Source organism: Gallus gallus, chromosome Z (genome assembly GCF_016699485.2).
Source record: "Gallus gallus isolate bGalGal1 chromosome Z, bGalGal1.mat.broiler.GRCg7b, whole genome shotgun sequence".
NCBI lineage: Eukaryota > Metazoa > Chordata > Aves > Galliformes > Phasianidae > Gallus > Gallus gallus.
Genome location: NC_052572.1, coordinates 74,382,639 through 74,396,576, shown reverse-complemented (window position 1 = coordinate 74,396,576; position 13,938 = coordinate 74,382,639). Strand labels below are relative to the sequence as shown.

At 60.2% G+C, this 13,938-nt stretch overlaps 3 protein-coding genes across 3 annotated transcripts; all 3 read right to left on the bottom strand.

Annotated features, from left to right (window-relative positions):
- Window positions 1-754: 754 nt before the first annotated feature.
- ADCY10L6 (adenylate cyclase type 10 like 6) lies at window positions 755-4,030 on the bottom strand. The gene is made up of 7 exons (XM_040655907.1): window positions 3,796-4,030; window positions 3,538-3,660; window positions 2,681-2,935; window positions 1,890-2,428; window positions 1,664-1,771; window positions 1,320-1,498; window positions 755-944 (listed from the first exon to the last, which is right to left on the bottom strand). Exons 1-7 carry the CDS (start codon window positions 4,028-4,030, stop codon window positions 755-757), a joined length of 1,629 nt encoding a protein of 542 aa, XP_040511841.1.
- Window positions 4,031-4,101: 71 nt separating this feature from the next.
- Window positions 4,102-7,995, bottom strand: LOC112530689 (adenylate cyclase type 10-like). Its single transcript, XM_040655906.1, has 7 exons — window positions 7,974-7,995; window positions 7,582-7,771; window positions 6,584-6,636; window positions 6,215-6,368; window positions 5,351-5,543; window positions 4,965-5,051; window positions 4,102-4,627 (listed from the first exon to the last, which is right to left on the bottom strand). The coding sequence occupies exons 1-7, from the start codon at window positions 7,993-7,995 to the stop codon at window positions 4,340-4,342; spliced, it is 987 nt and encodes a 328-aa protein (XP_040511840.1). The 3' UTR covers window positions 4,102-4,339.
- Window positions 7,993-13,198, bottom strand: LOC112530688 (adenylate cyclase type 10-like). The gene is made up of 10 exons (XM_040655904.2): window positions 12,539-13,198; window positions 12,186-12,290; window positions 11,551-11,589; window positions 10,935-11,078; window positions 10,313-10,518; window positions 9,965-10,058; window positions 9,716-9,804; window positions 9,011-9,202; window positions 8,689-8,810; window positions 7,993-8,107 (listed from the first exon to the last, which is right to left on the bottom strand). Exons 1-10 carry the CDS (start codon window positions 12,888-12,890, stop codon window positions 8,011-8,013), a joined length of 1,440 nt encoding a protein of 479 aa, XP_040511838.1. The 5' UTR covers window positions 12,891-13,198; the 3' UTR covers window positions 7,993-8,010.
- Between the last annotated feature and the right edge of the window lie 740 nt (window positions 13,199-13,938).

The following is a 13,938-nucleotide window of genomic DNA, read 5'->3' as shown; positions in this document are numbered from 1 at the left end:
TCCCTGCTCCATGGTGGATGTGTTGGCCCAGGGAGTCTTCTCCGAGAATCTCTCGGGGCGCACCAGAAGTGCCTCCTGGGCCGACCAGCCCCATGGCCCAGCAAAGAGCCTCCTGGCTGGCTCGCCAAATTGGCGTGCGGAATCACACTCTATAACCACAGAGTAGTTATAAAGCAGGTATGTTTACTCAGCGCTGCGCACACGCCGGATGCAGGGGGGTAATCCCTCCTAGCCTGCATACCACAGGTCAGGAAAGGCACACACTTCAAAAACAAGCTGCTTACATATGCACTAGCTGTCCAAGAAGAGGCTAGGTTATTACGATGAGTCCCCCTTCCACAAGATTGACATTTCCCCCTTCCCCCCCGCCCCCACGTCTCAGTTCTTTTACGCATGCGTGGTATCTCTTGCTGGTTGTCTGGTGGTCTTTCTGATGAAGGCCATGGTCTTCCTCACTGTATTCTTTCACCTGGCTTTGGCCGGTCCTCTCATCGGCTACAACTCTGTCCACCAATTCGTTGCTTCTTTGTTAATTTGTGGTTTACTGTCCTAGCCTGCTGTCTGCATTCCAGACGTAGGGTACCTGAACGGTGTCACTTGGAGAAACAGGACACCCGTTGTCTGCACTCGTTGTCTAAGCCTGTAGAAAAGCATCGGTTATCGGCAGCCAAAAGCTGGCTTCACAAGGCCACATCTGCAGCTGCCAATTCAGCACGCCATGAAAGCACATAGCTTTTAACCTGACCTGTTTTCCTTAATTCAAGGCTTGTCCAATGTGTGAGTCTGCTGCCTGATAGGAGTGCATCTTGCTGTCCGTGTTGGCCTTCATGAGCGCTGCCAGGCGGGAGAACCTCTGTCCGCCAGATGTGCCCTCCTGGCTGTAGAGGTCCTCGAGCAAGGTGAGGCATCTGCTCCGCTGAACCAGCCAGGCTTGCTTCTTCCTCCTGCCACGCAAGAGAAACCGTTGGGCCCAGAGGCACAGCTGTGGAGCACTGAGTCAGACAGGGCAAGGGAAAGCAGGGCGGTGGGGCTAGCCAGATAGATTGCTGGAAGAAAGGATTTATCTAGATGACTCCGTGACAGCATCCGTCAGCACAAGCTGCTTTTTACCCAAAGGTGTGCATTCTTCTCCTGTGCTGTGCAGGGGAGGCAGCGTGAGGCAGCGCCATCCCTGGCTCTACCCACACATCACGCCTGAATGCCTCAGTCCTGCTAAGGCTTGGGAAATGGGCTGAAACCCGGGCAGGCCTGGGCCTGGATGCGTGGGAGCAGGTACAAAAGGGCTCTTCCTCTCCCGCGTGGTCCCTTCTGTTGCTTACCGAGCCTCCTGGGGAAGGAAGGACGCTCTGCCTGTGGCCTGAGGAGCACGCTTCAACCCTTCCCACAGAGACTTGACAAAGGCCCCGGCACGGGTTCGCGGGAACCGCTTTTCCAGCAGTCTCAGCGCCTGCCTGCTCATTTCCTTGGCCAGCTTCACACATCCCACGTTACTGCAGACCTGTACAGGAAGAGGAAGGCATGCAGATGTGGAGGACTTGCCCAAGACCTGCAGAGACTGCAGAAATGGACCAGGGGCTGGCTGTGGCAGGAACATTCCCTGCCAGCAGGGGAAGCGTATGGCTGCATCTCTTCGGACACCCTCCGCTTTTGCCTGCCTCTTTACCTCTCCTTTGAGGCTGAAGAAGATGGCCTCCTCAAAGCGGTCGATGGCATTTCTTTCCTTTTTGACGGAGCTCCTCAGAGCCTCTGCTTCGCTCAGCTTCATGAGGGCCTTGGAACAAGCACACAGACAGCAGGTGAGCATTGGTGCAGAGCCTGCGGCCAGCCCCGTCAGCCCTCAGGCCTCCTCCCTGCTAATGCAGCTCGTGCTGGCTAGCAGGGTAACTCACCATGTAGCTGTTGGAGACGTGCAGGTAGGCAGCCGCACACTCCAGCACATAATAGAGGGCTTGGGAAGTGCTGCCCATTGCCCTGTAGTGGCGAGCCAGGGGCACAAGCACTGCTTCGGCGATGGCTTCGCACTGGCAGGAGCACTCGCCACCGTCCTCGGCCCGCAGAGTTGTCTGCTCGCCCTCTGCCAGAATCTCGCCCTCTGCAGGGTGGGTCCTGGCCCTCCTCAGGTGTTCTCCAGCAACTACCAAGGCCTCCCAGCTGCAGCAGTCATCCTCATCAGCAGAGCCCTGGCAGCTCCCCTGCTTCTGGGGGCTGGAGACGCCGAAGCGGTGGAAGGCCACAAAGTCCCCTCCGTGGCACCTCTGGCATTTGTGCGCATGCTTCTCCAGGAAGGCGGCACACTGGCGGTGAATGTTCACCCTCTCCCTCGTGGGCCACAGCTCGTACGTCGCCTCCCACAGCAGTGGGGCGCAGAAGGCCAGGACGTCAGACTGTTGTTTTCTGGACCCCGTGTTCACGGAGGGCCTCTCCACCACTGCAAGGCAATGAGTCCTGGCCTCAGCCAAAGCGGGGGCCAGACCTCAAAGCTGCCCCAACTGGGGCAAAGGCCACACTTTGGTGAGTGCTGCTGCCGTCTGAGCCCAGCCCGGGCTCCGACCAGCGCCTGCTAGCACAGTGGCAGAGGCACTTCCAACAGCCACTGAGAATCTCCCTCTGCACAAAGGTGTATGAGCAGGGCCCTGTGGAGCCCCAGCGCTCCTGGGCTCACACTGCAGCCACCACTTACCGCTTCCTGCCTGCCCGGAGGTGGCCGGCCCCTCTGGAGCACCTTGCACGTCTTCCGGCTCCTCTGTGTTCTCCAGCCGCTTCAGGATGTTGTCCTTCACCAGCATGTCCAGCAGTGGATTAATCCACTGATTTACAGAGATGGGAAGGATGTGAACCAGCTGCTGGGTTGTAAACACCGGCCCTATGATGGCTGCAAACTTCAGAACCATCTGCTTCTGTAGATCCATCCGGTCCAGCTCAGCCAGCGCAATCTCTGCCAAGAAGAAGCAACACATCTCTGTCTTGCCTGTCCCTGAGCCTGAGGTTGGAGAAGCCGGAGAGTTTCACCTGAGCAAACGGGGAGGACTTTGGCCTCCCTTCCTCAGGACGGCACCTGCTGGGCAACCAGAGCCCAGGGTTGATATCTTCAAGATGGCTCCGCTTCTCCCACAGTCACAGGCCACAGGAGCCAGGGAAAGCAGAGGCACTCAGACAGACAGACGCTCCCAACCGGTGATGGGGAGGGCACGGTCCAGCAGGTATGCACGTCCCACCTACTAGGGGGACCTACTAGGTCTGTACTGGGTTCATAGCCAGCAGTGCACACAGAGAACACAAAGCATTCTCACCAGCCCAGAGCTGGACTCAGAGCTCCCCCACCCATGGTGTGCAGCTCACCGGTCAGCTCAGAGCTGGTCCACTGCCAACAGGGGAAAACCACAGCCTGCTTGGACTGGAGTCACCTTCCTGGCTGAGCCCTGAGGCTGAGGGGGTGACTCTGCAGCACACAGGTGCTCAGCCTCTCTCTCACCTGCACCCCAGGAAACGAAGCTGGGGCACAGCCACAAACTGGACGAGTGCTGCTCAGCTCCTCACCTTTCAAGGCAAACGGCAGCATGGAGGTCTCCAGGCTCACGTCTGGTCTGATGGCACACATCCTTTCTCCGTCAGTCCCGGTACCCGGGCTTGAGGCAGCTGTGACAGCGGGTGATGCCTTGGCTGCAGAAGACAGGGAGAGCACGGGGAGCATGAACAAGGAGCTGAGCTGGTGTTTTGCCAAGGGAGCAGCAAGGTGCGGCTGTGCGGGAGAGGATGCACCACAGCCAACAGCTGATTGGCAACAAGGGTGCTTACCAATCAGGCTCTGCCAGCTGTCCTCTCCTTCCTTCGGCCTCCCGGTGTGCAACAAGAGCATGTTGTTGCAACGCAGGGAGCGCAGCAGTTCCTCACAGTAATACGGGATGCCAGAGCTTCTCTGGATCAGGAACCTGGGCAGGAGCACAACCGACACCAGGGAAGTAAGGTGCAGCACAGTTCTGGTGGGTGGTGAGTCACTCGGGTCTCGTAGGCTAACCAGCCTCTTCAACATGGCTACGCCTGGCTTCTGGATGGGGCGTGAGTGCCTGGGGCCCCCCAGATCCACAGCGTTCCTGGGAATCCATCAGGAAAGGCTGCTGGACAGTGCCTAAAGCACAGAAGAGCAAGCCACGGCAACAGCAAAGGGCTGACACCATCCACACTCTGCTGCCTCGTGGCAGTTGCCCATTCTCAGCTCACACCTGCTATGGCCAGGCTTAAGGAGAGACCCATCAGCCCCGTGGCTGCCTTTTTTGCAGGGCGATTCCCAGCCGTGGTCAGCATAAATGCAACCCCTTCAGAAGAGCTGCCCGACTTGGCTTTACCTTGCCAGCTCCCTGGGGATGCTGCGCACTCCAAGCTCCTGGCAGGCTTTCCGCACCACGTCTGAAGCTTTCAGCCCTTCCAGACGAAGACAGGTGATTCTCTCCGATGTTGTGCTGTCCGTGGCAGCTTTGAAAATGTCCTCTGCTCTGTCACGGCCCGGAGCTAAGCTCATGACCATAAGGACCGTGACGCTTTGGAGCAGGGGCCACATGATAGACCAGGACTCAGAGTCCACGAAGTGGGCGTTGTCGACGAAAAATATGCCAAATTCCCCTCCAAGCACCTGAAAAAAAAAAAAAAAACAGGTGGTTCTGAGTGGAATCTGGTGGATTCTTGAGTGTCTTCTGGGGAGGACTTTCTCTCCTCAAGACAAGGGGATAGCCAGAAGCCTCTCCTCGGCCACCTCCCTCTCCAGGAGTTTAGCAACTTTGCTTCTGAGAGACTGTAAGGCCTCCTCTAACATCAGTTCCCCGGCAGAAGGAGAGAAGCTGGGCAAAGTTCTTGAAGGGCCATGACCCGGGCGCCTCATCCTGCCACCCCCTCAGGCAGCTCCAGCGCGGAGCCCGCAGCCAGCACGGTTGTTTGGCTCCTGTGAGGCGGGAGGAGGGAGACGTGCTCACCTTCTGTAGCACTTGCGTACAAGTCAGGTGGAACGCACTGTTCCATTCAGTGTGACGCATCCTGCACACCTCGTCTGTGATGGGAAACTGTCCAGGAAAGACAGAGAGGAACATAGCTGAGGGTCTAGGCACACCTATCCCGCAAAGCAAGACTGCAGAGCAGAATGCCTCTGCTCTTGCGTGCGGCCAGCACCAGCCCCCCTTCAATGCCACTTCCAGGTTGCTGAAAGAGACCCAGGGCACATGCGTGGCACAGGAGCACCCCACGCACAGGGAGACTCCTGGGCACAGGAATCAGACAGGTGGGGTACGAGCCCCGCGAGTCCCAGCCCTGAGCTGAGCTGCTCCCAGCAGAGCATCCAAGCAGGACAGCCTCTCGCTCTCACCTCCACTAAGAAAACATCGTTGAGCAAGCAATAGCTGCTCTCTTCTATTGTGCCTTGGAGCACGGTCTGCAGGGCGCGCTGCCTGTCACTGCAAGTCTCACCGGCCTGGAGACCCAGTGCCCTGGCCACCAGCAGACGGATGGCAGAGAAGGGCTGCTTCAAGTTCTCCTCTGCCAGTTCCACAGCGTTGACCCTGCGGTGCAAAAGCAGAAGGCGCTGAGATCCAGAATTGCCTCCCGGTAGCTCCAGCCTGCCTGGACAGCAGTGTTTTATAGGTGAGCCGCCTGGTCCTTTCTGCAGAGGAAAGCGGGACTCTCCAAGTGCGTCCTGGAGAGGACCGAGCTTTCCACTCGTCGTATAAGAAAGAGCCCCCGTGGGCGGCTGCAAGCCGGTCACTGGGAGGGCTGGCCGCGGCCCCTGCGCCTCTGCAGCCCCAGCCCGGCTCGCACTATGCACCCCCTGCAGAGGCACTCATTGGGTTAAGAAGGAAGGCCTCAGCAGGTGGCGGGTCTGCGTCTGCCGCCCGGCCCGCAGCAAGGCTTTTCTGCCCCAGTGCTCCTTCTGGAAAACAGCCAGAGGGCAAGCAGCGCTTCTGAGATGGGCCACCTTGCTTCCCCTCAGCTCCTCAGCTGGAGCTCTTTCCGTCTCTTTGTGCTCGGCCCAGGGACAAAGGAGGAGAACAGTGGCTCACAGAGCCAGCTGGAACTCTCTGAGGAGGTGGGTACTGCTTGGCTGGGTCCGCAGCAGGCTTTTTTGGGAGGCTGCAGTGCAAAGGCTGGGCACAGCAGCACCCGAACTGCGTTCTGCAAACGCCAGGGGATGGGTGGCAGAGGGGTGCCAAAGCGACAGCTCCACAGTGCTTACCTGTGCCCAGCAGCCCGGCCTAAAATGGCCAGCTCGGCGAGTAAGTGGCTCTTTCCAGAGCCTGGAATGCCCACAAATGCCAGGACGTGTGGTTCTTCCAAATGCTTATAGGCCTCCAAGCAGAATTCAAAGCGGTCAATCTCTGCCTCCCGACCTGTGCAGACCCACAAGGAAATGAGCTGCTGCAGCGTGCTGAAAAGCGGGGAGCCCCTCTACTTCTCTCCCCCATCCCGCAGCAGAGAGGGAGGGAGGGAGGGAGGGAGGAAGCGGCTGCGTGGCGCTCAGCTGTGTGCCAGGGGCAACCCACAGCAGAGCCCCCAGCACTGGGCAAAGGGAAGCAAGTGGGCTTCGGATGAGTTCTCCACCTACCCAGCAAGGGACCATAGGGTGACCTCTCCTCGGCAACGCCCACGTCACGTTGCCTAGAAGGGGGAGAAGAGCAAACAGGAGTCGCCTAGTTGGTCAGAAGCCGGAGCACGCAGAGCCTGCTGTGGAGGAGTGGAGACCCCCCTCTCAAGCAGCATGTTACTCCGAGCATGTTCCCCTGGCCAAAGCTCAAGGTGACACACCAGCACAGCCTCGAGCATAAGGAAGCCCAGCAGCCACAGCACGACAGCCGAAGCTAACAAAAGTCCCCTGCCGGAGGCAACAACCAAAGAAATCCAAGATGAGGAAAGAAGCCAGGCTGTACTGCTGGCTAGCTGACTGCGTTGCCAGCCTGCACACGCAAAACAAGCCTCTTGGAAAGGAGGACCCGTGTCACTTAGCGCCTTGGGATGCCCAAGCTGCTGGCACCTTTGGCTCAAGTCTTGCAGCGGTTTCCAAAAGACGGTAGCGTTCGTGTTCAAAAGGCCCTCCACCGACAAGGTCAGAGCCGGGCCCAGAGGAACGGCAGAGGACTGAGCAGGAAGGCAGGAGGAGGCAGAGCATGCCAGCAGCCCACCTTTCCCCAGCGGAACACGAGTGACCCAGAGCTTCCTGCTGGGAAGCAGCTGGGGAAAAAAACCCACCCCATGCCGCAGAATGACCACTGGCACAGTCTTACGCGTGGTGGAGCAAAGCACAACACAGCAAGCTCAGAGGAAAGCCGCTCGGACAAAGCGCGCAAGGCTACCCTGTGTGTCCAAAGACAGGCCAGCCTTCCCCATCCCGGTGCCATCATTTCCACACTCTTAGCAGCAAGAGGCACAAGGGCACAGAGGCAGAAAGCAGACCCGCACCAGGGCTTCCGATTTTCTCAGCCACAGGCAAGGGAGGTCTGTGGGAGAGCAGCCTGGTCTCGCTGCAGAACTCGAGCCCTCTGCTCGGCCAAGGTCGTACCCCTGAGGCCCCTCTCCCCTCACGTGCACAGCTCAGAGAACACTTACTGCTTCTCGGTGGTCCCCACGTATTGATAGACAGTGGTGGGACTGATAACGCCTTTCAAGTTTCTCTTTGGTAGCGCTCTGAAGCAGTAGCTGGGCAGGCGAGAGGCCGCGCAGGTCTCTGCATCACAGGACACCACCCCCGGGTAGGCCACCATCATGCGGGCGGCCAAATTCACCTTAAAGCCAAGGGCTGCCACAGAGAAAGAGCATACGTCAGCGCAGTTGGGAAACCTTCAAGGCCAAGGGCAACCTCCCCTCCCGGCCACAAGCCAACCCAACTGCAGGGTAAGCGGACCCAAAGGGAACCGCACGTCTCTGAGCCCATCCTCCCGCCCCAAGGCCCCAGCAGGCTGTAGCGTGTCCTTGCCTCAGCCCAGCCGCCTCGTCCACACCGATGCACTGAAGCAGACCCATGCCAGCCTCACACTCCTAAGACAAAGGAGCCCTACCTGTGTGTTCAAACCTCTCGGGATGGCCAGTGAAGCCGCAGAACGCTGCCCCGCTGCTGACCCCAACAGACACTAGCCTGGCACACAGAGAGAGTGGCGTGGATTCAGCAGCAGCCCTGCTGCAGTCCTGCTCGCCCTGTTCCATCCCTTCCCACCTCTCCCCCCCCTCCTCAGCACTGGGACCACACGCACCAGCATGGGTCCTGGGGACTTGGAGAGCTTGGGGCGCAACACGCCCCGGTGGCAGGAGACGTAGGTAGGGCACATGCAGGACCGTTTGGAGCCCTCCCCCGAGGCCTGATGGCTGCAACCTGCACCAGGCCACAGGCTCTTCTCCTTAGCGGGGAGGCAAGCAGCTGCTGCCTGCACAACACTCACAATGGCAGCCACTGGAGGTCGAGGGACCGGGCCCAGGCCTTGCTCCTGGCCTGAGGAGCTGAGGAGCTCCATGCCCTGGTGAGGGCTCGCTCCGACACGGTGACTGGCAGGCGGCACTTGGGGGGACTGTGCCTGGCTGCCGTGGGCTAACCTGTCACCTCTGAGACACCGCCTCCTTCCTGCCAGGGGCGAAGGAGGACAAGCCAGAGGGCACGTCTCTTGCTCATCATTCCCCTCGTGCCGTCCCAGGCAGCACACACGCCCCATAACGTGCACTCACTGGAGTTTTCTCAGGCCCATGGAGGTCATGTGGAAGATCTGCATAGCGCATTCCAAGGCGTGGGTGATCTCGTGGGCCAGCTTTTCTCCAGGAAATCCAAACACGCAGAGGAAGGTGCAGCCCTGCAAAGAAGAGGTGCAATACATCTTGTTCTACAATACCGATGGCCAGCAGCTGATGCATTCCACCGCAGGCACCGGGGAGACCAGCGGAGCTTCAGGTCAACCCACAGATCCCAGCAGCCGGGCAGAGCGGCTTCCCATTCCCCTGCTGCCAAACAGGCAGAGGCACCCCAGGGGTGCGATGGCTGTCACGCACTCACTTTGTCAAACAGAAGAGTTTTGTTGATTTCACCCTTGTGAGGGCTGATGATGCCTGAAATCGTGTTGCTGCAGTCACCGAGGCTGCTGCTGAGCTCGATTGCGTTGATCCTGTCAGCAAACTTCAGCTGGACAAAGAGGCTGGTGACGGGCCGTAGCTCAGAGCACAGCTCCAGCGGCACGTCCTCACGAAGCTGCAAGAGCAGAGCACAACAGCTTTGCCAGCCTGCTCTCCCAGGGGCTTCTCTGGGCCCACAGCAGACACCGAGGGAGAGCAGGCGTGCAGGCAACGCCAGGTGCTACTGGAGGATGGGGGAGTCCTCCCAGGTACCGAGTCCTGGCACAAAGCTGCTCTGTCCTGTGACACGTGCAGACACGAGGGAAGACTCTTTGCCCTCCCCTAGGCTCCTGAGCGGGATCTTGTCCCGGAGCCCCCCAGAGGCTCCCGCCCCCATGCCTGCGCAATCTCCAGAACAACAGCCGTGCAAAAGACAGAGGGAAGTCTGCCTCTCACCAGCCGTGCCTCTCAGAGGAGCTGCACAAGCGGACAGCTTCTGGGTACGTCTGGCCCCAGCAGCCCTGGCATCTCTTTTCCTCCGTCGGGCTCTCGCCTCAGACTGCACTTTCTTTTGGCTGCCCATTCTCCCAAGAGCTCCACACTGTTTTCTGCCCTCCCTACACGCAGCCGCCAGCAGTGGTGGCCATACCTTCCGGAGAACAGCTGTCGATAAGTACTTCTCCAGCCTCGCTGCCAGTTCAGAATCATCGCACATCCTAAGAGTCGGCCTTCGGAGGCCTAAGGAAAGGAAACGCAGGCCGTCACTGGCAGGGCAGGCCTACAGGGCCTTGGGAAGCTGGACACGGCGAGGGAAAGATTCTGCTGTGCTTGCTCCTGTTCGTGCCTGTGAAGCAGGCAGGGCCCACCTTTCCAGCCAGTCACAGGACAAGGAACTCACCCGTCCCTTTCAAATGCCTCTCCCCTCTGGCACTGCTCAGCTGGACTACAGCATCTTTCCATTCTCGGCGAGCTAAGCGCCTCATTCCCACAACCTGAAGACACACAGGAGGAAAGGAATGCCACTGGCCTCCCCAGAAGCCCCAGGGCACGGGGCTTGCCCCTCCACTCTCACTTCCCAGAGAAGGGCAAGCCCACCTCTCTGGACTTTCAGCTGAGGTGCAAGGCCAACAGCTTCGGCTCTCTGCCTACGCTTACGGTTACGGCTGTGGCCACGTTCAGCCTCTCAGCCGCCTCCCCACCCAGGTGCGGGTCTTCCAAAGGGCTCCAGGACACCCCATCCACTCACCTTCACGGCCCCTTTGCCAGCAAGAGGCTTGGCCCTGATTCGCTGCTGATCACACAGCTCCCAGCAGGTCTGTGACAGCACTACCTCATGGGCAGCCGAAAGCTTTTGGGCCTTGACAACTTCGTCCAGGGCTCCGCTGCAGACGAAGAAGAACTGACGATCCCCGCCTCTGACGGACATGAAGGAGAGCATCCCGGCGGAGATCCCTGGGGAGAGAGAGACCAGCGGCGTGAACACAGGGAACCTTTGGAACTCGGCGGCCCCCAGCTGCACAGAGGCTCAGCTGACACCCAGCCTGGAGACAGGCCCAGGGAAGGGAAGGGCCTCGTGCGTCCTTCTCGGGCCCATACCGCCACGGGTCCCAGAAACGGGCGTTTCTACCTCCCAGCGGGGTCAGACGTTGGGGCCCCCATGGACGGAGCAGGCTGTGCTCTGGGACCCTCACTGGGAGCGAGGGGCCTGTGCTACAGCTGACGCGAGGCAGGCAGGGAAGGAGCCCCGGCCTCCCCCGCCCTCGCTGCCTCCTGCTTGCCCTGCAAATGCTGGCAGGGGAGGCTATCCATTGGCTCTGGAGGGTACTGGGGCTGTGCATGTGGCACAGCTGAGCCATCTGTGCCCGTACCTATCTTCAGGTGGAGCTTGAGACCACTGTGCGTGTCATAAGTGCCGTACTTCTTCTGGACCTTCCTGCAGCACTGCAGCGCCAGGTTGATGGCCGTAGGCAGCTGAGGCCCTGCTGCTCTCCACAGCACCAGCATGGCATCCCCTGGGGAAAGCGAGGGGCTGGTGAAGGCTCTCCCGAGGGCTGACTCTCCCTCAGTTGCATCCAGCCGCAGGGACAGCAGCAGGCAGCTGGCCGGCGTGCCGAGGAAGAGGGGATTGTGGGAGGGTGGCATCCTGAAGGACCTCCGGGGCAGCCTGGCCTCAGGGACCCCTCCCATCTGCTGGGCCAGCCACAGCAACCTCCAGGGCAGCAGAGCAAGAGGGTGGGTGGTGGGGGACAGCAGTGAGGCCAACACTCCCCACCGCGAGCGCCCCTCGGCACTGAAAGACGGGGCTCCCTGCCCCCCCCACTCCCCCACCCCCCACTTCTCCTGCAGGGAGAAGCCCTGCTCAAAGCTGGAGGCAAAGCAGTTCCCCTTTGCTCTCCGCAAAAAGCAGAGTGGAACCCAGGAGGCTTCCGTGGGAGACGCTGCGCATCAGCAGGACACCGACTCTGCCTCCTCCTATGTACACACCTGCAAACTTCAGGATGTCTCCTCCAAAAGCCAGCACCTCTGCAGACAAAGAGAAGGAAAAGCAGAGTTACAGGGACACCTTCATCCAGGAGCCACGGGAAGAGCCACTGCGCCTGGAGAGGAGCACCGTGGCGGTGCAGGACCAGGCCACGGCTCCAGAAAGCCCTGCTCCCAGGGCCGCTGCAGCCACAGCCCTGGAAGCCGCACAGCTAGCAGGGAGGCAGCGCCTTGAGATGCGGTGCACAGCGTGGTGGAAGCAGGAGGGCACCTCTGGAGTGCATCTGCTCCAGCTCTGCGCACCCCTCCGCTGAGGCGGAGACACCCGGAGCCGCTTGCCCGGGGCCACATCTGCAGGCCTCGTGAAGACCTCTGGGTGGGGATACCCCCCCGCCTCCCTGGGCAACCTGCGCCGCAGCTCAGTCGACCTCACCGCAGAGGCCTCTCCTTCTGCCCAGCGAAGCCTCCCGCCTTTCAGCTTGTGCCCACCACCTCTTGACCCGGCCCCACCAAAGACAGCCCGGCTGCGGCTCCTCGCCCCTTCCAGGCAGGCAGGAGCGGGCGGCCCAGCACGGCTCTGTCCACAGTGAGCGAGCCCCAGGGCTCGATGCCCGACAGCCCAGCAGCACGGCTCTTACGTTCCAGAATGTCACCCATGTAGGCGTTGAGGGTTTGCACCATCTCCTCAGCTCCTCTCTCTGGGCCGCTCTGCTGGATGCACTTCTCTGCCAAGGCAGTGAAACCTGCCAGAAAGACAGCCGCAAATCAGGACACCTCTGCGTGCACCGGTAGCTCACCCCTTCCCCGGCCCCAGCTCAGCGCTCGTCACAGCCATGGCTGACGGCCCAGGAGAAGCTGCCCGCTCTTTGGGCAGCACGGCAGGAGGCCTGCACAGTGACAAGATGGCCACCCTGTCTCGCAGCAGAGCTGCCGAGGGCCTGGAGCGTCCCATGGGCTCATGTCTGTGGGGGCTCCGCCACGCCCAGCCCACCTGAGACATCGGCCAGGAGCAGCACTCCCTCAAAAATCATGGGGTAACCAATGTCTTTGAACTCCTCACGGAGAAGGAGGCTGGGGAGAAGCACCACTTTCTTCCCCAGATCGGAGTAGTAGTACTTCCTCTCCCAAGCAGAAGCCATTGTCAGCGCCCTGTGGTACCGGGGTACCTCAGAACAAGACGACCGTGCCCCGCTGCGAGGGACGAGGACGAGACGCCCACCGCTCCAGGCGGCACAGTGAGCCCAGGGCCGCTCTGAGGGGCGGCTGACCCTCTGCCACAGTGACATCACAATCAGCGGGCAGTGATGTCCTCCATCGCCTGGGATGTCGCTCTGGAATGTCATCGCCGACCTCCCAGAGAGCTGCCCTCTTTGGGGCAACGCAGTGGGCTGCCAGCGCTGTCCTCTGTAGCCCGTGCGTGGAGCAGCTGCCGCCGTGACCCAGGCTTCCCCCTTGACACCGAGCCACGGCCTCCAGGGCTTCCTCACTCGCTCGAGGACAGCGCCCAAGGCAGGCTGGGCCCGCTGCCGAAAGAGCAGCCGCTTCCCCCGGCAGGGAGCGGCCCAGGGCTGTTCCCAGGACTCCGAGACGCCTCAGGCACGGCGAGCCGGGACCCGGTCCCCGACGGCAGCTGGCTGAGCAACGGAAGGGCGGGCAGCGCGTGCGCGCAGGCTGCTTGTGCTGGCTGTGACTGGGTGGAGTTCCTTCTCTTTGCGGTGGCTGTTACGGTGCTGTGTTTTGCAGTCGTGATGAGCGCCTCATCCCGACTGGGGGCTGGGCCGGTGGCCGGTGCACGCAGCCGGTAAGCGCGCAGAGTCGGAGTCCACGCTGAGGTGTCTGCTTTAATTCTGCACAGAATCAGGTGCTTGGCAGTCCTTTGCAAAGCCAGCACGCTCCCAGACGGAAGCGTGGCTGTTGACACACAGCTGTGGATGTGCACAGAACTGTTTCTCTTTGCAGTTTGTAATTGCTTGCTCCGTTTCAGGATTGCAATGGGAGCCATAGATAGTGTAAGCCGTGCTTGAGGATGAAAGAATTTCTCTGGTTGTGCAGTGTTGCAGACACTATGCAACTACAGGCAGGAGAAAGCAAATGCTGGAGCTTGAGGCACTAGCTGATTGCCATGAGCCTCGCACCCTTCCCTATGCAGTTCTTTTAACCTTGCGCAGACCTTCTGCGGCTTTACTCATCCAGTAAAGAGCAGTCTCCAGTTTACAGTCTACAGACCGGTAGACCTTCTGCAGCTTTACTCATCATCCTGGGCTGAACAACATCATTTCTGTGATCTTTGTTCAACTCCAAAGATGAGGAGAGCTCCCATTACGGAACAGCTGCTGCTGGACCTCCAGCATCGACTCTGTGCCTAAGGAGACTTCCAAAATAAAGGTTTTA